Below are 22,881 nucleotides of genomic sequence, written 5' to 3' on the forward strand. Positions count from 1 at the left end.
GCCTTATTTTGTTTCTGGTGGGCCATATGTGGCGTGGTGGCTGGGGCAGGTGAAGACTCCAGAACGTGTTTAATTTGTTTGACAAACACGGAAGGAGACACAACACGTCCTCTGGCACCCTGCTCTCTGCTCGCCCCTGTGACCCTCACCTCCCTCTGCACCCACATTTACCTTTAGCTTCTTGTATAGGATCTGTTACTGTGATAGTTTTGGGCTTTAAAGCAATCAGACTGTTTTGCTAATAACGTTCGCCTGGCTGCTTTCGATATTGATTGAATTGTAAGATAACATTGTTTCTTGTGGCATTTGTAAAAGTGATGGATCTTAATGGTGTAAATTTTAGTGCCGTTTACAAATCCGGCATGGTGTTACTGTTATTGTGATTCTTAAAATTGTTTTTAATGCTATTTTACCCAGCACCCATGCCCCTTGTCCTTTGTTCTCAATTTGTGGGGTTTAAACAAAACCATTTTTTCTCGACTTTCTTCACAACCTGATTTTTAATGTTTTTAATGGTCTGTGAATAAACAGCAAGAAACAGTGAAATGCAAAGGGCATTGTTTTAATGTAATTTCATACAATAGGCATGGCAAATGAAAACGGAAAGGAATAAAATGAGGACATCTATCAACACCGTATGCATTTACACAATGTGCCCTTGCTTACACAGAAACTCTTTATCAAGTTAAATATAGCTTGCGTACTGTACATTGAATTAAGTTTGTGGATACTAAATTTCACACCATTTCTGTGTTTATACATCATCTCCCACCGAAGAAAAACTACATGCTGTCATCCAACAAAAACGTATTAGTGCAAATTTCAACCCAGTACTTCTAGTAGCGCAATCCAATGGCAATAAAGCATCATTAGGTCATATAGCAGGGGTTGACCCTTCTAACTGGTCACCAGTTAACCCCAAAGCCCTACTCGGTGTCTTTTCACTTGTTCTGGATGGCTGCCTGGGCGTCACTGGGTGCTGGGCCACTTAAAAAGAAATAACCCAGAGCAGCTGCTGATGTGTTTAATTAACAGGGGTGGTTATTTTTTGTGTATATGCCTGTAATGATGCTGAAACAGATCCTATGCTGCGTATTGGCAGTTTTTGAGTGGTCCAGTGACAGGGCCATCCTTCATTACTTATGGCTGCAGGGAGAGAAAGGGGACTTACTCTTGGGTGGGGTTTTGGGCTTTGGCAACCGGCCAGCATTTGGCCCCCCCGAGCCCCGTATGGCACACCCAGTTGTGCGATTGCTATCACTTTTTCTCTCGGCCTAGGATTTATTAGGGCTGCTTTAGAAAGGAAATGTTTCAATCAGCCATGGCTGCCAAGCATGTCCATCACCCTGACAGCCATTTATTTACAACATCATAGAATTAAATCTGGCGTAAAACACAGTGCACGCACACACACACACATGCACACTTCCATCCAAGCAGGTCTGTACAAATCTCAGTCATGCTGCTCACCAGTCATATTGTTTTATGTACTGTACTGAGGTCCAATTATGCCAGGGAACCCCTTCTTTAAATCTGAGCTCAGTTTTAAGTAACAGGGATGTGCGGTAAAAGCAGGAGGAAGAGGCACCTTTTGCCTCGATGAATGTGACATAATAAGTCCAGCACTCGTCCATTTTGTCCTGAGAAATATTTAAAGCATACAGAGTGGAAATACCTGACACAGAACAGGATTAGACGGAGAGCATAGACTGATAAATTTTTCAGTGCAATGAGATGTTGTGGCTGAATAAAACATTGCTTTTTAAATAGCATGGAAGGTGTTTCGTGCCAGTCTGTGGAGTGTGGAGCTTTTGACAGCTACACGCTCATGTGGCCACACCAACTTAGGATACAGTTCAGCTTCCTATCCCTTTGTGGACTCTTTTTTAACATTTTCACATCACACTGCATTTGGTGTCATCTTCCAGTATTTCATCCAATACAGGGTGGCAGTTGTATGAGTAGTATGACATGTATACAGAAAATATGTGTGTGTTTGGTGTGTATCTCTTGCCGTCCACTTTGACACAGTAGACGGTACCCTGTGTGTAAATACAGAGACCAGGACTCACATCCTCATCAGCATTAGCATGCCAACATGCCCTCTCGCACCCTGTGCCCTTAAAACCGGTACACGTGCCTGACATGATGTTACACACTAGACTGCTTTGCCCCCTTATTCTGTCCCCCTCTATTGCTTCCACTCTCACACTGTCTGTCAGTGACCCCACTGTTCCTCCAAACTCTTACAGATGGCCCGAGCTCAGATAGCATCTGCCTCCTCCCATCCATCACAAGCAACTGCCCTGTGGAGCGCTTCTGCAGGGGCCTGTGTGCTTGCCAGATCTTTTACCCCACCTCCATTGTTTTATAGATTAAATGCCAGTGTTCAGAACCTGTCAATGTCAAATGAAGTTAAAAACAATGGCAACATCATAAAACTAGATTTGAAAACTAAATTTGAATGTTATTCAATGGTAAGATATAAGAATGTAAAATGTTAAATTTTTACATCCTCTTTTGGTTCTCCAGCCAGTGGCAATGAAAGTCAGTTCTGTCCCCTAGCTAAGCACCAGCTCCTAGCTCGATTTGGGTGGTAAAGGGGACCCTGCTAACCTATGGTCACATAGTTGAAGCTTGAGGGGGAGAAACTCATGTCTCCACAGTCCAGACTAGGAGCTAAGACCTGGCTGTGGGTTATTAATGGGCCCCCCTCGTTGCGCCTCTGCCCCCAAGGCGTCTGACTCCATAGCTCCTGGCACGGGACACCGCCTCATAAATCTCCTTAAATAATACAGCGCGGCAGCTAGGGGAAAGGGGTCACTACGGAAACAAGGCAGTCGGGCTGAGATGAAGTGTCAGTGATGCATGGCCTGTGCCCCCCGAAAGCAGGTAGCGTCCCCCCAACACACACACACACACACACATCAGATAGGCAAAATGAGGGGAGGGGAGGAGGGCATTAGGAGACAAAGAGCAGGGGACCAAGCTGGAGATTTTATCAGGAAAATTAGATAATTGTTTTAAACTTCTGTAAAACTTCTCTAATGAGATGCACATTGTGAATGACTCCAAGATATTAAAGATCGACAAAAATCAGAGCTGGACCAGCAAATGAAGGAGGTCGAAGTGGAGTGCAGTGGTAGTTTAAAGCCGAACATGTGGTTTAAATTAACACCCTCCCCAGGGTTCAGCTCAACAGCAGGGTGGGGGGGTCAGGATCCGAGACTACTTTGTGATGATAGACATATCCGTCTGATTATTGTTCTTTTCTTGACACACGTCACTTTCACATGCGCTGTACAGTTCCCACGCTTTTTCTCATCACCTATATAGACTTGGTGGTGTATATATGTTTCTTGAAATATTGTTATTGACTATTACCAGTCATTAACATTGTGCAAAGCAACTTACAGTGCATTAAAGATATACTGTACTAACAGCGCATTAAAATCATACCTGGACAAATGCCAATGCTACTGACAGTAGTATCCCAGATATTTTAAATGCGTCAATTGTGTAAATATTGAATAATAATTTATTCTAAGACTATGGTCCCTATTCTCGGAAATGGTCCCTAGTAGAGGTCTTCACGGTTCCACTTAGATCCAAAAACCCGAGGTCCGACCCGAGACCCGGGTTCGGGTCCAAAAGTTTCACGTGTTCCTCGGACACGGGACGGGTATAATATTAGCGGCATCGGGTCTCAGGTAATTTAAAATTAATGTGTTTTTGCAGAACAATCCCGAAAACCCAAACTCTCTCGCGTGTGTGCATCAATGTCCTTTTCAAACCCCTTTTTTGTTTGCCAAGAGCGCTTGCGACATTGTGTGGCTGGTGGTAGGTTAATTTTCATTGAGTCAATTTTAAATGTACATTTTAGTGGTTACCTGGGGGTCGTCGTCAAATAACAAATGAAAACAAATGGAGAAGCTTGCCAAATTGGTTGCGAGACCAGCGTGGTTTCTTTCTATCTAAATGTTGCATGAAGGGCTGTAGTCTGCACACACATTGGTGCCGTTTACATTCGGGTCCAGTCAGGTAAAAAGAAGGCCACTGGTTCAGGTCGGACTCGGGTCTAATTTTCTTGGGTTTGTCTCGGGTCGGGTCTTTCTTAAAAAAAAAAAAAATTATGCATGTCCGGTTCTGGTATAAAGTGACTCGGGTCAGTTCGGGTCGGGTACATTTCTTTGGACCCAAGAAGACCTCTAGTCCCTAGCTATCTCAGAGGCGGTAACTTTCAGAGTTCATATTACATATTAGTACCTCAAGGGTTCATATTGTACCAAATGTATACAAATCTGTAACTAAATGGTACATTTAAGGAACTTTTGGACAAGGTTTGCACAACGGTGACATTTTATTTAATTTGTTTCAGCTTTTATTTGATTAATTTGATGTATTTAACATTAACAAATAGCGCACAAATGTGTTATACTATAAAATAGAAAAAATCCATACACAGTGAAACACGGCCCTGATTATATATAATTATATATTATAATGCTTCATTCTCTGGCACTATAAACCATCCATTATTTTAATTAGCTGTTTATATCGCAATTACATTTTCCATTGAGTAAATGGTCAGAATCAAAACTAATTAAGCAGCACCTCTGTTAGGCTATTGCCATTGTTTTAATAAGTGCATCTGTTTTGATTCAAGAGTTCACTCGCAGATTCAAACTTTTTGTACAAGCCGTGCTTCGAAACGATCTGCTATGTTGCCGCCGTCCCTTTCTTTCTTCTCCTCTCCGCACAGCGAACCCAGCCCGTGCGCTTTGTGCACCGAGAAGATTGTTATATATTAGTTTAATAAAGTCAGAGACAAATGAAGCCCCCCTGCCAAAGAGGACTATGTTACACACTTCATGAACCAAATTAGTGTGGCAGAGCAACACGCTGGCACGCCGCTTTTGTTCCGGGGATGATCTGCATAGCGGAGCTCATTTCTCAGACAGATAAATCTGACGGCAAGCCGTGACTTCCCCCCTGAAGTAAATAGTGTAAATAATGAAAGGGCCTGCCAGCAGCGCTTGAGGAATGACTTCATCCAAAGCTATTTATACAGTCTGTCAGAGGGGAACAAAAAAAGAGCCGGGCAGGAAAGAGAGGAGAATGGAACCTGCATCTGATTGGATAAAGAAACAGACTGGCTAATGCCTTCTGGGTAATAGAGATGGAGCACCACTTGAGTGTTGTGTATGTGTGGTTGGGAGGGAGGGAAGCTTTTAATTGAGAGGTGAGAAGGATGGATCCCACAGGTTAACTCCATTCTTCAAGGGCCATTAATATGGATCAGATAAGGTTTTTAGTGCTCTGCTCCTCCCGTGACATAGGACGTGCTCTATTAATCCTATTGATGTTCAAGAATTATAGTTGAGTTTATCAAATACTGCATGTTATGTAAAATTGAGGGGTAATAATCACGCTTGCTCTTAGCAAATTGTAGTGTAGCAAAATACATGTTTAAAAGTTCAACTTGACTTTACTGTAGCTCCTGTAAATTATGAGTAGGATGCTTGGCTTATTATCCTCCAAATATATTACTAATTATCAGTTTCCATATATTTTTTAATTTATTACCACATTATTTTCATTCCTACATTATGTGTTGCTGAATGTGTGTCGTTGAAAGTTTCTTTGAACCAGGTCAGCCTATCTAAAAGATATTTCAAACTTTATTATCACCAGACTCATTTGGTTTTCCTCATTTAGTATAGCTATTTAGGAAGAGCTTTATGTTGGTATAATTAGGGCTCTTGTCTCCTGGCTCCTTCTAACCTCTTCAATTTTCCGTAGCTTTATTTCAAAGCATCTTCTTTCACAAATCAAAAAACTGTCCCAGTGAGGATGCCGTACTGCCGGCAATTACTGAGATGTTTATTATAACTGCCGTAATAATTTCGGTCGCTACAGGGATTATTTAAAAGTTATTACCGCTTTGATGTTTGCATTTTTTTTAGGTTTTGATTGTGTGTTTAATTGTACCAAAGTGACACATAAACCCCATCTTAATTTAATGAAAGTGAGAAAGTGAGATTATTAAAATACGACTGCACCGGCAGCCCGGTTGTGTAATTATTTTGGTAAATTTGTGCTGGGAGGCAAGACGGGGCAAACTGTACTCATTTGCAGGAGGCTAATTTAATAAACCTCAACCCTCTTCATACGAAGGTTGAATGTTTTCCAGTTAAACCCAATTGAAAACCATTCCAATTTGCTGTACTAATATTTCCAGCACTACCGGCTAATGATGCTAACTTCAAACAGCCCCAAACCAATAATTAACAGAGATGCTAATGAAAAGGTGAAGGCACCTCTAGCACGCAGCTGCGGACACTCTCTATCTTATCTCAAGCCCCATAATCCTCCTCTTCTAATTAGCCACTACGTTCATGCAGAATGGGAATCATGACGTTCTTCTCTCCTTTACTGAGAGAGCACGGTTCGAGCGATATAAAGAGAGACAGACCTGTGTTCAGAGGAGGAGGAGGAGTAGGGGAGAGAGACAGCAGTGTGTGTTACACTCTGTTGGTCACCTGTCAGCTGTCAAAGCAATTACAGCACCTCCTAGTGTTAAATGTTTAAAGTGCGCATTAGCATGTAGCGCTGTGGCATCCTGCTCCTGTGATCCTGCAAGGCTGGCATTCGGAGACAGCCGCTGCGCTGCCACAAATCGCTGCAGACAGCGCGCTGTTAAAATCAATATGCTGCAGTTTTGTAGTGCTTTCGTCGGACGTCTAATATAATGTAAATAATAAATTATCAGCAGCAGATCACCAGACAGCAGAGACACTCCATCTCACAGTCACCCACTGATATACATGCTCAGGAGCACTAATAGGGTTCACGAGATGAGCATTTCTTTTCCCTTAACCACTTTGTCGCCTGCCCGGGTGTTTGAAGGCACTACATGACACCTGCAATGAAGCAAATGGAATAACTGGATTAATTAAAGAGACATTGAATAAATTATAGCACACATTAACAGCCTCATTCATTCATATTGTAAGCAAAGACTGATGGTTCTCAACTGGTTTCATTTTAGGGTCCAAATATTACTGTTTAAGTAAACAAAAATGCCATTAAGATCAAAAAATACTTTTCTTTCAATTACAGATTCATTTACATTCGTTATGCATTCAATATTTTTTAGTACTGTCCAACTGGAATAGGACCAACGTTGTGCCAACTTTCTATCCAAGTCTATAAAACAACACCCTTTGTTGTAGTTCTGAAGAGCTGTTAGGTTAGACACGCTGGATGTGATGAACAGTCTAATTCGGTCAGAGAGAAAGGATGCGCGCTCCGTGAAAAGGTCCCACTGTCCTTTGCGTCCCATCTGCGGGTGACTGGATGAGACAGGTGAAGGCAACTAGAAGTGGTAGCTGTCAATACGCCTCCCTCTCTCTCTCCTTCCCTCTTATGCCATGAATTATTTGTGAGAGCAGGCGATGACAAAAGGATGCCGCTCTCCTTCAAAGCCTCACCTGACGTCCCGTCACACCCACAAAGCGTTGATTCCATCAGACGTATGGGGGAACCAACTCCTTCTTTACATTTCTTGCTTCTCTGCTCTTTTGTGTTGCCTTATTTCTGTATCAAAGCACAGTAATCGAGGGTCGTCTTGCTTAGGCAGAGGGGTCAAGAAGATGCTTAGAGTTCCTCATTTTTTTTATTTAGGCCTTTAGCATAAGACTGATGTGATAGCTCATCTTAAAGTAAAAAAAAACATATTCTGTTGTACTGTATTTTGCAGCAGGCCACATATTCAGTACTGGACTTTTGTTAGGTCATAAATAACCATTAATGTTAATTTCTTCAAATAAAGAAAGGCAAATTTAAGAATGTGTGAGTGAGTAACAAAGTATTACTCTGGCCAGTTTGAGCCCTGTGGCTGTGAGTAACAGTGTGCTCCAGTCTTCACACAATAAGCAGGCGGTCTAATGATCCCACTGGCTTCTAACCCTCAGGCCTGGTTTGTCCCTCCACCCTCCTCCATTCCTACCCACCCTACATCCCTCCCTCCCTTCATCCCTGCCACATCTGCTGCTTCTCGCCAAAGGAAAAAAATCAATCTCTCCATCATGAATTATTGAGGTGTTTGCCTACAGCTTCTGAAATATACAGGAGGGTGGTCTCTCTCTCTTTCGCTCTCTCTCTCTCACTCTCTCTCCTGTTCTCGTTTTTCTCTTTTCTTGTAAATTTGGTGTAAGTTATGTAAATTACTCACAACAGTAATAATTCAATATATATATTTCTTATGAAAACAACATTGTTGTGACCTTGGATATTTTATTGTTGCGGTTCATGTTGCTTAAAATTTATTGTGTTGGAAAGATTCTCATCTTAAGCTTTTCTGTGTTTCCATTGAGCGGTGCAATTAATCTGTGTACACTGCACATGCAGGGTACCGAAGCTGTTTACAGATAATATATCTGCTGCTTGCCCAATGCCCATAACTCTGTGTATGATTAGCTAAAACTGAGGTCATTGTGTAATTTGTGCCGAATTAGTCAATTACAGCTGTTAAACCAGAGCCAGTGGGGTTTATTGTGTAAATCATAGCAAAGAGTGTATGAAACAGCTGCAAACTAGGACTTTTACACTTCTAACAAATAGAATAGTCTCTCTCTCTCTCTCTCTCTCTCTCTCTCTCTCTCTCTCTCTCTCTCTCTCTCTCTCTCTCTCTCTCTCTCTCTCTCTCTCTCTCTCTCTCTCTCTCTCTCTCTCTCTCTCTCTCTCTCTCTCTCTCTCTCTCTCTCTCTCTCTCTCTCTCTCTCTCTCTCTCTCTCTCTCTCTCTCTCTCTCTCTCTCTGTTTCCTTTAAGGTGACAGAGCATGAAAAGTTTTTTTTACCTTGTCTTAGTTGAATAACGGTAGTCTACCCGCATTCACGAACATACGAAAAGTGCCAGACATTATGAACATTTCCGTTTCATAGAAATTCTTCCTTTAGAAATGTCCGCCAGAAAATGCCCAATCTGAAAAACGGATACATGTTACGTAAAATACATCTCATTACCACCCACTCTCAGTTCCCTCCCCTTCAAAATAATTTGCAAACATCCGGCCTCTCACCTCCAACGGGAAGTAAATTGCATCAGTGTTCGCGAAGTTCCAGGCGAAATGGCAAGTCCCGTTTCGAGGTGTGCTCTTCTATCTGTAACATTTTGGTTTGTCCGTATTCCGAAGACGGTGAATTTTTCATTCTTTTGAGTGACAGTAAAGGCGGCTAATCAGAAGTAAGTTCTTGCATTTTGTAATGAGGTTGCCAGTTAAGCCCGAAGGGGCTCCAAAAAGGTGCAAAATCCCCCACCCTAATATAGCTTTCTGAGAGAGGTTTTTAGGAAGCTTCTAAGGCATTACATAGGGCCCTAAAAAAATCCGTTTTATTTTTTCCCAAATTCCGTTTTCTCGGTTTTAATTTTTGCAAATTCTGTTTTATCCGTTTTAATTTTTGGCAATTATTTTTTTTGCCCTTTACTGTTATTTTAATCATAAAAAGATTTGTGCCTTTAATCTTAATGATTAAAATGTAAATGATTTGGGGAAAAATGGGATAACACGATTACTTAATGACTGTAAAACATGCATTTACACACGCACATACACACGCACACAACTCAGTTCAATGCAATGCAGTGTTGTTGCAGAAGGCTACAACAAGGTGTCAAAGCAGTGGTGCCTTCAGAAGTGCCTTTAACACATCGTTCCAGCGGAATGCGATCAAAACTTACAAAATAACAGTTCTCCGGTCACATAAAAGTCATGTGGGAACTGCTCGGAACTAAGTGCGTAGCGTCGAATTTCTTAATTTTTTCGCTGACGAAAGCAGAGTCGTGGAGAGCTGCTTCGCCATGGCTTCAGTGTTTTGGAGGGGGTCTGAAACGACGGGAGGGGGTGTGTCGCCCAGATTTACTTCCCCCGGTCGGCATTTCTCCAAGACATACGTTCTTCTCCCACACAAAAACAGAATTTTACTCAAAATATGTAAAATTCCGCGAAATTCCGCACTAACACTAGATTCCGTGTTAATTTGCCAATTCCGTAATTCCGTCCGCAATTCCGTGATCACGGAAATTACAGGGCCCTAATTACAGACCCAACCAATTTTTTTGTCTACATGTCACATCACATAACAATTATAAAAACCCCGTTCAATCATTCTATGTCACCTTTAAAAATAAGGGGGGTTTTCGGGTTTAATTAATAATTTCATCTATATGAAATATAAAGTTGCAGGTGGTGCAGGTGGTTTTGTAGGTGTTGTGAGTGGTGATATTAGCTAAAATTTTGGGTTGAATCAACCCATAATAGGTTAAATTACAAGGGGTTTTGATCCAACGCTGAATAACGTCTCGGTTACGGATGTAACCCTCGTTCCCTGAAGGAGGGAACGGAGACGTCACGTCGTGACCGACGAATTGGGAACTCGCTTAGAGAGACCAATCTGCTTCGAATACTACTAAAACGCCAATGAACTTGGCATTGAGATATTTGCATAATGCTGGCGCCGCCCCGCCAGGTGCGTATATAAGCAGCAGGTGCAAATGAGGAAATTAGCTTCTTTTTCGCTGAGAAAGCCGGAAAGTGTGACCGGCCGTAACAGCAGGTGGCAGCACCTGTGGCGACGGGACGTGACGTCTCCGTTCCCTCCTTCAGGGAACGAGGGTTACATCCGTAACCGAGACGTTCCCTTTCAGTCGGTCACTACGACGTCACGTCGTGACCGACGAATTGGGAATCCCTACCAAAACGCCACTAGGGGCTGACCTCTTCCAGTGTCTGCGTAAAGCCCTCCGGTTCCACTTAAGGATAAGGAGAATTAGGTTTTAAGGCAGAAGGCCGGGCACTAGATGTTCCTTTAACCCCACAGTAGTGCCAGCGACTGGGAAGCGCCCTATCTGAGCGGGATAGGAACGCTGCGGAAGCCACCACCCGTCTTAAGGGTTAATGGTGGGCGAAAGTCAACCGTAGTTGAGGTAAAATGACATCCGTGGCTGTGTAAGCAAAGCAGTGCTCTGCTAAGGGAAACGTGGGCTAGTAGGATTAACCCCACGGAAAAATACTCACAAAGGAACCCGGTGGGACACAATGTGGAGCCCGAGCCAACACATAGGTTCGCGAGGATGCAGCTAGTGAAGGCTGACAGCCAATGCTCCGCAACAAAGGCTGCCAAGGCAGCGGAGGAAGAGCAATTCAAACCATTACGCATTTTTGCTCTGAAGGCCTTCCATACTGACACAGTTATGAAGCATCAGTTGGAGGCTGCAAGCCGACCTGCGAGTCTGCTCTCCGTGCCCTCCCTGGTGAGGAAAGAACACGAGAGGATACAGGCTCGATACGAACACTGTAAAATCTAATGAACGTATTAGGTGTCGCCCAACCAGCAGCTCTACAGATGTCTGTTAGCGAGGAACCACGAGCTAGAGCCCAAGATGAGGCAACGCTCCGTGTGGAGTGCGCTCTCAAATTAAAGGGGCAAGGAATACCCTGAAGATTATAAGCCAGGGAGATAGTATCAACTATCCAATGAGACATCCTCTGCTTAGTGACAGCTTTCCCTTTCTGCTGGCCACCATAACAAACAAAGAGCTGGTCTGAGGTCCGGAGGCTTTGCGTGCGAACCACGTAGAGTCGCAGTGCGCGTACGGGGCACAACAAAGCCACGGTTGGGTCTGCGTCCTCCGGAGGCAGCGCTTGCAAGCTCACCACTTGATCTCTGAAAGGAGTAGTGGGAACTTTGGGCACGTAACCTGGTCTGGGCCTCAATGTTACGCTTGAGGCAGCAGGACCAAACTGAAGGCACGAGTCGTCAACAGAGAATGCATGTAAATCCCCTACTCTCTTCACTGAGGCCAATGCTAGCAGGGTCAGAGCTTTCATTGATAAAAGCTTCAGACTCACAGACTGCAAAGGCTCGAACGGGGGGGCCTGCAGGGCTTTCAGCACCATGGACAGGTCCCAGGGAGGAATAGAAGGAGGGCGCGAGGGGTTTAGCCTACGAGCGCCTCTTAGAAATCTAACAACCAAATCATGCTGGCCAACTGTTCTGCCGTTAATAAGTGAGTGATGAGCAGAAATAGCGGCGATATCAACTTTAATGGTGGAGGGTGACAGCCTACCGTCTAACCTATGTTGAAGATATAAAAGCACGGTGTTAATAGGGCATTCTCTGGGGTCCTCGCGTTGCGAAGAGCACCAGGTGACGAAAAGGTTCCATTTAAACGCGTAAGCCCGTCTCGTAGACGGAGCTCGTGCCGCGTTGATTGTGTTAGATACCGCTTGCGGTAAATCACTTAAACCTTGCGCGCGCTCAACGACCACACATGGAGATCCCACAGGTCGGGGCGCGGGTGCCATAATGTGCCCCCTCCTTGAGAAAGAAGGTCCTTCCTCAGGGGAATCCGCCAGGGAGGGGCTGTCGCGAGGAGCATTAACTCTGGAAACCAATTCTTGCTCGTCCAATATGGGGCGATCAGTAAAAGGTTCTCCTCGTCCTGCCTGACCTTGCACAGTGTCTGTGCGATTAAGCTCACTGGGGGGAATGTGTATTTGCGCATCCCCCGAGGCCAGCTGTGTGCCAATGCGTCCACGCCGAGGCTGCCCTCGGTTAGTGAATAAAACAGGCGACAGTGGGTATCGTCCGGCGACGCAAACAGATCTATCTGCGCACGACCGAACTTCTTCCAAATTAGCTGGACCGTCTGGGGGTGGAGTCGCCACTCGCCGGGGCGCGCAGCTCGAGAAAGCGCGTCCGCTGCTGTATTGAGCGAGCCCGGAATGTGAATGGCACGAAGGGACCTCAGATGCTTCTGACTCCAAAGGAGGAGATGACGAGCGAGATGCGACAGGTGACGGGAGCGCAAACCGCCTTGACGGTTGATATACGCAACGGTCGCAGTGTTGTCGGTGCGTACTAGTACATCCTTCCCTCGCAGCTCCGTAGCGAAGCGTACGAGTCCCAGATATACTGCCCACAACTCTCGGCAATTGATATGCCAGTGCAACTGGGGTGCTGTCCACACCCCTGAAGCTGTAAGCTCGTCGTACGTGGCACCCCAGCCCGTGTCGGACGCATCTGTGTGTACAACAGCATGCTGAGCGATCTGTCTCATGGACACACCGGACCTGAGAAACGCGGGGTCCGACCACGGGGGGAATGTTAGGCGACACGCAGGTGTAATGGTTACACGATGGATGCCGGCGCGCCACGCTCTCCTCGGGACTCGATCGTGAAGCCAACGCTGAAGCGGTCTCATATGGAGCAGTCCGAGCGGTGTCACGGCCGCTGCTGCAGCCATATGCCCCAGGAGCTTCTGAAATTGTTTCAGCGGGACCGCATTCTTCCCTCGGAATGAACCGAGGCAAGTCAGAATTGACTGGACGCGCTCTTCTGTCAAACGCGCCGATAAATCGATCGAGTCCAGTTCCATCCCGAGAAAAGAGATCCTCTGCGTGGGGCAGAGTTTGCTCTTCTCCCAGTTGACCCGAAGACCCAAACGGGCGAGATGCCGAAGCATTAAATCTCTGTGCTCGCACAGCGTCCGTCGAGAATGCGCTATTATAAGCCAATCGTCGAGGTAAGCCAATATGCGAACGCCGCTCTCTCTGAGGGGTTTTAACGCCGCCTCCACTACTTTCGTGAACACACGGGGAGAGAGGGATAGCCCGAACGGTAAAACTTTGTACTGGTATGCCCGTCCCTCGAACGCAAACCGGAGAAACGGTCTGTGACGAGGGATTATGGACACATGAAAGTACGCGTCTTTCAGGTCTATTGCCGCAAACCAATCTTGGGGGCGAATTGAATTGAATATTTGCTTCGGTGTTATCATCCTGAAGGATCTCTTCTGCAGAGATTTGTTCAGAACGCGCAAATCCAAGATCGGTCGCAACCCGCCGCCTTTTTTTGGGTACTATAAAATACGGGCTGTAGAAGCCCGATCTCATCTCGGTTGGAGGGACCGGCTCGATCGCGTCCTTCGCCAACAGGACTTCGACCTCTGCACGCAGTACGTGTGCATCGGACGCTTTCACCGTGGTGAAACGAATGCCCGAGAATTTGGGTGTGTGCCGGATGAATTGAATTTCGTAACCGAGGCGAACAGTGCGTAAAACCCAACGAGACGGGCTGGGAAGCTGAAGCCACGCCCCCAGGGACCGTACGAGGGGAATTAACGGCACTGTCGGGGTACCCGCGGTGGGGCGGCTGAGCGGGACAGGTGGTACTGCCGGTACGTCTGCTGAGGCAGCATAAGTATCTACAGTATGTGTGTGTGTGACACTGACCTGAGCCCGCTGAGGGTGACGGTCGTCTGGTCTCCTCAGCGGAGAGCACAGACTCCGAGGAGGGTGCTGGTGGTCCCGTCTCCTCAGCGGAGAGCTGGAACTCCTCAGAACACCCGCTGGCGATAGAGGAGAGGGAGGAAGAGCATGTGAATGCCCGCTCACATCTCTCTCGATCCTCTGAAGACCTGGAGAAGGAATAGGAATGCACTCTTTTTGTGGTTTTGTGGGTGCCGGCTGAGAAGCCGGCGGAACAGAAACAAAAGGAAACCAAAGATTCTCCACCCGGCCCTCTACCGGTGGAGGGAGCGATGCCATCACCGTCTCCCGTAGAGTGATCCCATCCAATCCCAGGTCGCCCGTCTCAGGGCCGCTTCGTCTTCCGTTTGCCACGGGAAGCGGGTGGGGCGGGCGGGGCGGGCTGTCGACGGCTGTTCCCCCTCCGTGGCCTGGAAGATCTTCTAGTGGGGGGGGCGGAGGCAGCCGCCGCAGGGCGCCCTCGGCGAGGAGCAGACGGGCCCGCCGGCGCTGGAGGGCGAGATGCAGGTCGCTTGCGCCGGGGCATGATCTGTGCGATCGCCTCTGTCTGCTTCTGGGCGGCGGAGAACTGCTGGGCAAAGGACTCCACCGACTCACCGAAGAGGCCAGCCTGTGACACTGGAGCGTCCAAAAACTTGTTCTTGTCCGCTTCCGACATGTCAGCCAGACATAGCCATAAGTGGCGTTCCTGGACCACCATCGTGGACATGGCACGACCAATCGCCTGCGCTGTCACCTTCGTAGCGCGAAGAGCCAGGTCAGTGGCAGCCCGGAGCTCCGAAAGGACAGGCGAGTCGTGTCCTCCCTCGTGCAGATCCCTCAAGGCTTTGGCTTGGTGAACCTGCAGCAACGCCATTGCGTGCAGGGCTGAGGCCGCCTCTCCACATGCCTGGTGGGCAGCGCCCGTTAAACCGGAGGACTGTCTGCAGGCACGAGAGGGGAGGGTTGGGCGGTCCTTCCAAGAGGGAGCGTGTGCCGGACACAGCTGCATCGCGACGCCACGCTCCACGGGAGGGATCCCCGTATAACCCTTAGCGGCTCCGCTGGTGAGGGAGGTGAGGGGGGAGGGCTGAAACGGCCGTAATCTCATGGAAAACGGCGACTTCCAGGTTCTAGTCAGCTCCTCGTGCACCTCGGGGAAGAAAGGCACCGGTGGAGAGGGTTGTGAAACCCGGGCAGCTCCAAAGAACCAATCATCCAGGCGGGACGGTTCGGGCTGAGGGGGGGGAACCCACTCTAACCCTACGGTCTCCGCCGCTCGAGCGAGCACGGCCACCATCTCTGGATCGAACTCCGGCGTCCCAACCCGACCAGAGGGAGGAAGGGCGTCGGGGTCCACGTCAGGGGGAGGAGGCCCACCCTCGGATGCTGCGGCGTCGGTGGACCCGGAGGGCGGCACGATGGATTCTAGAGTCATCGTAGAACACGACGCTGAAGTCTCCATCGGCACATCAACCGGCTGTGGACGAGAAGGCTGAGAGCCTGAGGACGAATCCCCCGCTCGGCTCAGCACAGTGATGCGCAGGTCGTCTTTTGAGAGCTTCACAGCCGCACCGTGGCGGCGTTCAGCACTCGCATGACGAGGGTTGCGTTTTTCCCGGAGGAAAGACAACCGTCTGCGCAAATCCACAAGGGACATGTTCTCGCAGTGAGAACACTTACCCCCAGCGAACGCTGCCTCTGCGTGCTCGATGCCCAAACACGAAAGACAACGCTCGTGACCGTCCTTCGGACCCATGTACTTGCCGCACCCAAGATCGCACGGACGAAAAGCCATCCTGAAAAGGACGCTGATGTCCGGATATACGAGAGAGTGGCTGCCTTTAACAAGGCACAAAGCTCTCTCGTATCACTCTTTTAGGGAAATTCACTCAGATGCTTAGTTGATGAGCGCACAGGAAGGCAACGCACACACTAAACTCAAAACAAAATAAAGATGTAGAGTCGTGGAATTAAGCGAAGCGTCCGCTGTGGTACTGCTAGTCCAACCAACTTCAGCAATCGAATCCCACCAGAGTAGAGTAGCTTCTCAGTAGCAGATACTGCCGGCTTTCGAAGCGATAAAAAGCTAATTTCCTCATTTGCACCTGCTGCTTATATACGCACCTGGCGGGGCGGCGCCAGCATTATGCAAATATCTCAATGCCAAGTTCATTGGCGTTTTAGTAGTATTCGAAGCAGATTGGTCTCTCTAAGCGAGTTCCCAATTCGTCGGTCACGACGTGACGTCGTAGTGACCGACTGAAAGGGAACCCAGCATTTTTTAAGCGTATATATTTCACTATAATCCAAAGCAACAGTAGGCCTGCATTAGTTTTAGGAATGTTTTAGTGGTCAACCCATCTTAAATTCATTGTTCATTGCTGCTATTAAAAACTAATTCCAGATAAAACTATTGAAGATGTTTTGTCCTGTGATCCTGTTTGTCAGTGGTCTTATTTATCACACCGTTGACTGCTCTACTATCTGTAGATCTGCTCCGTCGACACCCTCACTCACCTCCACTGCATCTTCTGCTGCCACCAATGGCATTTGTAAACAATAGCTAAAGCTGCTATGATTACATTAAATCAGGCAGTTGTCAGATGACAATCATTATCTCTCCTCCAGTGGCGGCGTTTGATTGACAGCTCCCCAAAACCCATGTGTGGTGGCTCCACATCGTTGCTATCAATTACAGGCTTGAATTTGAAGCATTTATTATGTAAAATAATTCTCCCGTCTGCTCTGCACTCGTCTCCTGGGTCTCGTCCTACTGTCTGATGTGAAATTTCTCTCCTCGCTCTCTTCTTTCACATTCATTGTACAGTACATCTCTCTCTTCCTTTATCTCTCTCTCTCTCTCTAAACTCTTTGTAGTGTGTATACCTTATGCATTCCTCTTAAATCGACACAATCTGAGAGGTAATGACATAAGAAGCAATGGATTGTCAGAGAGAGGATACACTAGTGTTATGGTGTTGATTAAACACAGCAGCATTTTTTTGTGTGTTTTTGTAGACACTGAGTAAATACGTAAGAACTTAGGTGTAGTGAGGGAAACAGGACTTAATAATTGTTGATTGTGGTCATGTGGCTCAACTGGTAGGCTCAGTTTCACAGACAAGGCATAGCTAAAGCCATGACAAGGCCTTAGTTAAATTAAGATGCTTAAGAAACTTTTATAAGCATGCCTTAGAGAAAGATGGTACTGGTGTGTATCTTGAGACAAATCAATGTCACTGGCAGTTAAGTTATTTTCAGTTGAGACTCCTCAAGCATGTGTTTTTGTCTAGGACTAGCCTTAAAGAGTATCTAAACCCCTGGTCAGAGCCTGACTCCACCCACTGGCAATATTTGAAAAAATGCAAGAAAAGTGGGCAGACCCTAACGGAGATAGAGGGGTCGAACTGAGCTCGTACCAAGGGTGTGGTGAGATCGTAACAAGGGCGTGGTGACCTTGAACCTACTTACATAGGGTCGTACCGCTTACGTCACACGGTACCGCAACATCCAATAGGAAAATTAAACTGCAGTAGCCACCGTTCAACCTGAAGCACTCAGACGTTTTTACATTATTGAAAACACTTTATACCCAAATGTCAAAAAAGTTACTCAAATCAATGAACAGCACTATCCTTAACTAAAAAAAGTTGATTTAGTTGATTCTATGATTTTGCGTGCCATATAAACACCTTAACTGGCTTTCTCGCAGTTTTGTTTATGTGCGCATGTCTCCACATAAATGTCACACGCAGAAGTAAGCGCAAAGTAGCGCATAAAAGTTTCTGCTCGACTAAGGGTCGATTCACATTTCGCGTCTTTTGTGCGCTAAAGTTTTGTATTTCAAATGTAGGCGCGCAGTATGCGCGCACATAATAAAATCGACAGGGTCGCGACGCGCACGCGGTGCAACACACTCGTTTTTTTCCAGGCGCGTTTGGGTTAAAAATTTTTAAGTATCTAGAATGCCGCAAGTTCACCGCAGGTTATGTGACAAGAACCAACAGACGGTCGCGTTTCCGCACAGATTTAGACGCAAAATGTGAACCGCCCCTAAAGTTGTTGGCAGCAAAAATAAAAGCTAATTTTACGTTTACGTTCTGCAGACACGAGAAGAGATATAACAGTATAGCTTAAGACAGATATTCCATCGACTACTGTATATGTACTATAGGCGGTGATGTCACTGCCTGCGAGAAACCTGACAAATCCCCAAGTCCCACAATTTTTTATAAGCAGATTTTTCATAGTTATCTGCTTATTCTGTGCATGTAAAGACAGTCACTGTAGAAATGTGCATTGTAGAAATCAACCAATGGAAAAAAAAACTTTTTATTACTGACTGCACCTTTAATATTGTAAACTTTTAAAAGCTGGGTTATTATTAACTGACCTTTCGATCACAAAGGGACAAACCCAGTCCTTTGGGTTGTAATTTAACCTATGCTGGGTTGTTTCAACTCAAAATGCTGGGTTGTTTAAATCCATTGTTGGGTCAAACATAAAAATTTTCTGTGTTAATTTAACCCAACAGCTGAATGTGTCCATTTAGACCAAATTTTTTTATTTGTATGTACTGTATGCAGATAAAACCTGTAACCTGCACTCTAAAAATGCTGGGTTATTTTCAACTCAGCATTTTTAGAGTGCAGGTTATAGGTTTTATCTGCATAGTAAATACATAAATACAAATACAATTTCAGAGAAACAAGCAAAGGAACAAATAAGTATGAGACTTAAATAAAAATACAATAAATAGCCATTCAAATACTCCCTCAAACTCCCCTTACATATAAATTTAACACAAGCCTAGCAAAGCAGGACTAAAAATAAAAGCATGCTGCAAGAATTCACTCCAGGCTGAATGACTCTGTGGAAACATTTGTAGACAATAGAGGATATACAAAGTGAGATTCATCTTCTCTCATGTTATGATAAAAGAGCTCTTTTTGTGCTGTTGGTTTCTTTCGCTCTCTGTCTCTCTTTTTTCTAAAATAGTTCTTCGGTTGCATTTGGCACCAAACTCGCAGGCCAATGCAGAAATCCAGCCATAATAAATGGAGGGAGGAGGGGAAAATAAGACATCTGAAAGACCAGCTAAGCAAGCCAGTGATATTTTTTCTATTCTTTTCTTTATTTTTTGCCTGGGACAGATCTTCTGGAGATGTGTATTGTAAGCAATTTTCGAGCTGTCAGCACAACATGGTCTTGGTTTGCCTGAAGGCGTAAAGAGGGGACGGTTAGACTTCTTGAAGCTGTCAGATTGTTGTACTTTACTTAACGTTATTATTTTATTTGCAGTGAAGAAAATTAGACATGTGTTACGCAACGGTCCGGGAGGGTGGCTAAATGATGCGCGTGTATATTTTTGTATAAGGGGGGAGACAAAGTCACAGGCTAACGGAGGCTGAAATGTACAGGGCTGCCCGGCTTTCAGAAGATTAGCCTGTCACTCGTCATCGCGGTGTCGCCTTACTCAATTAGCCAAGACTCAAACCCAGTGTTTTAAACAACTGCAACATTCCTATCGTGCCCACAGAGTAGAGGTAATGGAGATCTGGCTTGAGAGGACATCTGCCCCGCTCCCATTAACAGAACCCATGCTGTCTGTCTCACTGAGGCATTCTGGGATATGGCAATGAAGATAAGATGATGTAAGGTGAGGAGAGAGCAGATAAAGAGAGATATCATGCCATACGGAATTGCACTTTGAGTGTTACACCATGGCAAAAATTGGCACGGGCCGCGTCTGCCAGAAATGGACACATTTATATTCTCTTTCTCTCTCTCTTCCTCTCGCACTCTTATGGTCTGCGTTAGCCTTCATAAAATATTCATGTTGGTTGTGCTCAGTGCCATAATTGCCATCTCAGCCTCTGAATAATTGATGGCTGGTGCCGTTGACTTGGTCTCATTTACTGAGAGTGTGGGTAATACCATACTCGCACATGCCACATGCTCTAATGCCACACTGCCGCAGTTACTGCTGACTCCAGATCGGCCGCTTTTTTCGACGTGCGCCGCTATCGCTCATTTGAAACCACCCTCACAGCTACAGTCAAATGCATTTAAATCAATAGCGGTAGCGACTTGGGTATCATTGCAAACACGCGGGGCAATTTGATTGTGTTTGATGTGCTTTTAGGAACAACTCCAACACGATCCGGGGCTGGGGAGAATTTTGCAAACACTTTGTTGTTATTAAGGTGGGGTTTTTTCTGTGATCGTAGCACTTCGAGTGGGTGGCTGATTGTAAAGCCCACTTTACTGTGTGGATATTTTGTAACTATTTCATTTGACATCTAGCAAATCCGGCTTTCGAAATGGCTTCTCCAGTTAGATTTAAAGAGAGTAACACTGAAAGCTCGTGCGAGCGTATAGAGGAGTTAATTAGTAGGCCACTAGACAGATGTGACCCCTAGACAGGGCGAGGTCAAAGGTCAATTTGTTGAGGATTACATTAACCCTGCCCACACCAACCCCATCACCCATCGACTACTGCTTTAATTTATTCCTCTCTGCTTTCTGCCCGACATTCCCTTTTTTCCTGCTGGAAATCTTTTTTTTTTCGTTCATCCATGCCCACCACCCCAGTTTGTCTTGCATACATTGTACATTTAAAAGTACAACATTACAGTTATCAGTATGTATCACATACTGTAGGTCATGTTCTGCTACTCCGAGTCGTACCATCAAATACTTGGAGCGTTGCCCTCTTTCTCACATCGTCTGTGGTAATAGCCCTTCTTAATTGAAGTGCTCTCCCGTCCGATCTGTTCTAAAAGCATAAGGTCTCTGTCCGAATCGCCCTGTTGAGGGGACAGAGCACACTTTATTAAACATTACACGTGCGATTACATGTCCTCTCTTTGTACGGCAGGCATCGGAGTACTTTTAGTACCGCTAATGGAGCTATGAGGTCAAACTATATACACATTACACTGTATAGATGGAGCCTTTAAAAAACGTAAGCGCATACGTACGTGACTGCGCCGTGTGGTTAGGAGACCACAGGGACAAATCCACGGAGCAAAGGAGCTGTGAAGGGGGAATGTCTTCCTAAAGTGAGGGGACCCAGGGTTTTGTGGGGGATTTAAGAGGACTATTAGAGTGTGATGTCAGTGATGGGGTTAAGCCCAGACTTATCTGCACAAAAAGCAGAAGGGAGATGGAGAAAGAAAGCGAGAGGGAGGAAGAATAAGGGACAGGTCAGAGGAGCTCAAACGCGGTCGGCTGCAGAAGGGAAGAAAGACGGAGCTTAGAGCTCCTAAATGATATTATAGAGGAGACTTGTAGGATTAATCTGTTTACCCAAACAACACTGTGGATTACACACACACACACACACACACACACACAGACATGAGTCCTGATCCAAAACTATATACAGTGGGCTCCCTAGGTCTTATTTAAGACTGTTGGAGAAAATGGCTTTATTTTGTGTATGTGCCGTCACACATGGTTACAGTTAATTCTTCATTCCGTTATGAGACATAACATACAGTTTCTCACATTTTTTAAATCTCTGCACCTGCTTAAACATAACTAAATCATCTCTTTCTGTGTTTTCCAGGTTTTTCCTAAAATTCTTCCTGAAATGCAACCAGAACTGTCTAAAGAATGCAGGGAACCCGAGAGACATGCGACGCTTTCAGGTGGGAGTGCATTCTGCTGACACCTAGCAAACACAGAATTGCAACTGTGTACATTGTTAGTGGCAAACCTTCTTTAAAATAGTTAATAGGATGCAATGCTATAACACGGCATTAAAAATGTAATAACATACAAATTATTACATTATGCATATTGCTTAAAGCTGAAGTGTGTAATTTTATTATGTATAATACATCGCTCCCTGAATATCAAAGATAAGTCTAATTGATTTACTCAAAAAGGTTAAACACTTTGGCTATGTAGTCCTTTGACAACTATGGATTTGTTTTTAAATGTATATTAACTACTGATCTGAATTGTGTACAGTGGCGGCTCATGACTGCTCATCCGAGGGGCGCAAATTCAAAATAAGTGTTCAGAGTATCATGTGTGTTGCTTACGTTTTCAAAATGTGTGTTTGTTGCGTCATGTGAACCATGTGCATCACATGTTTGTCAAAATAAGTGCCTGCTGCACACGCGTCAAAACCGTTTATGGTAAAAGAGACGCTCACGTTCACAAAATACACGCAAGACACTCCCTTAACAGTAAACTCTGATTATGCATGATATTATGTGAGTATGGCAAACGCGAGCGTCTCTTTTATCATAAACCCTTTCGACGCATCTGCAGCAGGCACTTATTTTGACAAAACACATGAGGCACACAAGATTTCTCGACACACAGAACACATATTTTGAAATAATGAACCACACATGAGGGGCTACATAAATGTTGTGACAAACTTTGCATCGAGCGCCCTCGAAAAAAGAAGTCTCCGGCCGCCACTGATGGTGTAATGTTTCTAATGAATACTGCTAATACAGTAAAAAGAGAAAATTATGTTATAATAGACAGGGGAATAGAGAGGAAAAGAAAGCCTCGAGGGAAGGAAGAGGCTGTCCAGAACAGA

The 22,881-nt window shown here is 45.6% G+C and overlaps 1 protein-coding gene across 4 annotated transcripts in view; it reads left to right on the forward strand.

The window, feature by feature from the left end:
- Nucleotides 1-22,881, forward strand: part of ebf1a (EBF transcription factor 1a) — a 133,584-nt gene that overhangs the window by 65,413 nt on the left and 45,290 nt on the right. For all 4 annotated transcript variants that reach the window (XM_065272339.1, XM_065272346.1, XM_065272356.1 and 1 more), the window contains exon 7: nucleotides 21,889-21,970. In XM_065272339.1, coding sequence (XP_065128411.1) covers nucleotides 21,889-21,970 — 82 coding nt within the window. The remainder of the gene's footprint in view (nucleotides 1-21,888; nucleotides 21,971-22,881) is intronic.

Source organism: Paramisgurnus dabryanus, chromosome 16 (genome assembly GCF_030506205.2).
Source record: "Paramisgurnus dabryanus chromosome 16, PD_genome_1.1, whole genome shotgun sequence".
Lineage (NCBI taxonomy): Eukaryota > Metazoa > Chordata > Actinopteri > Cypriniformes > Cobitidae > Paramisgurnus > Paramisgurnus dabryanus.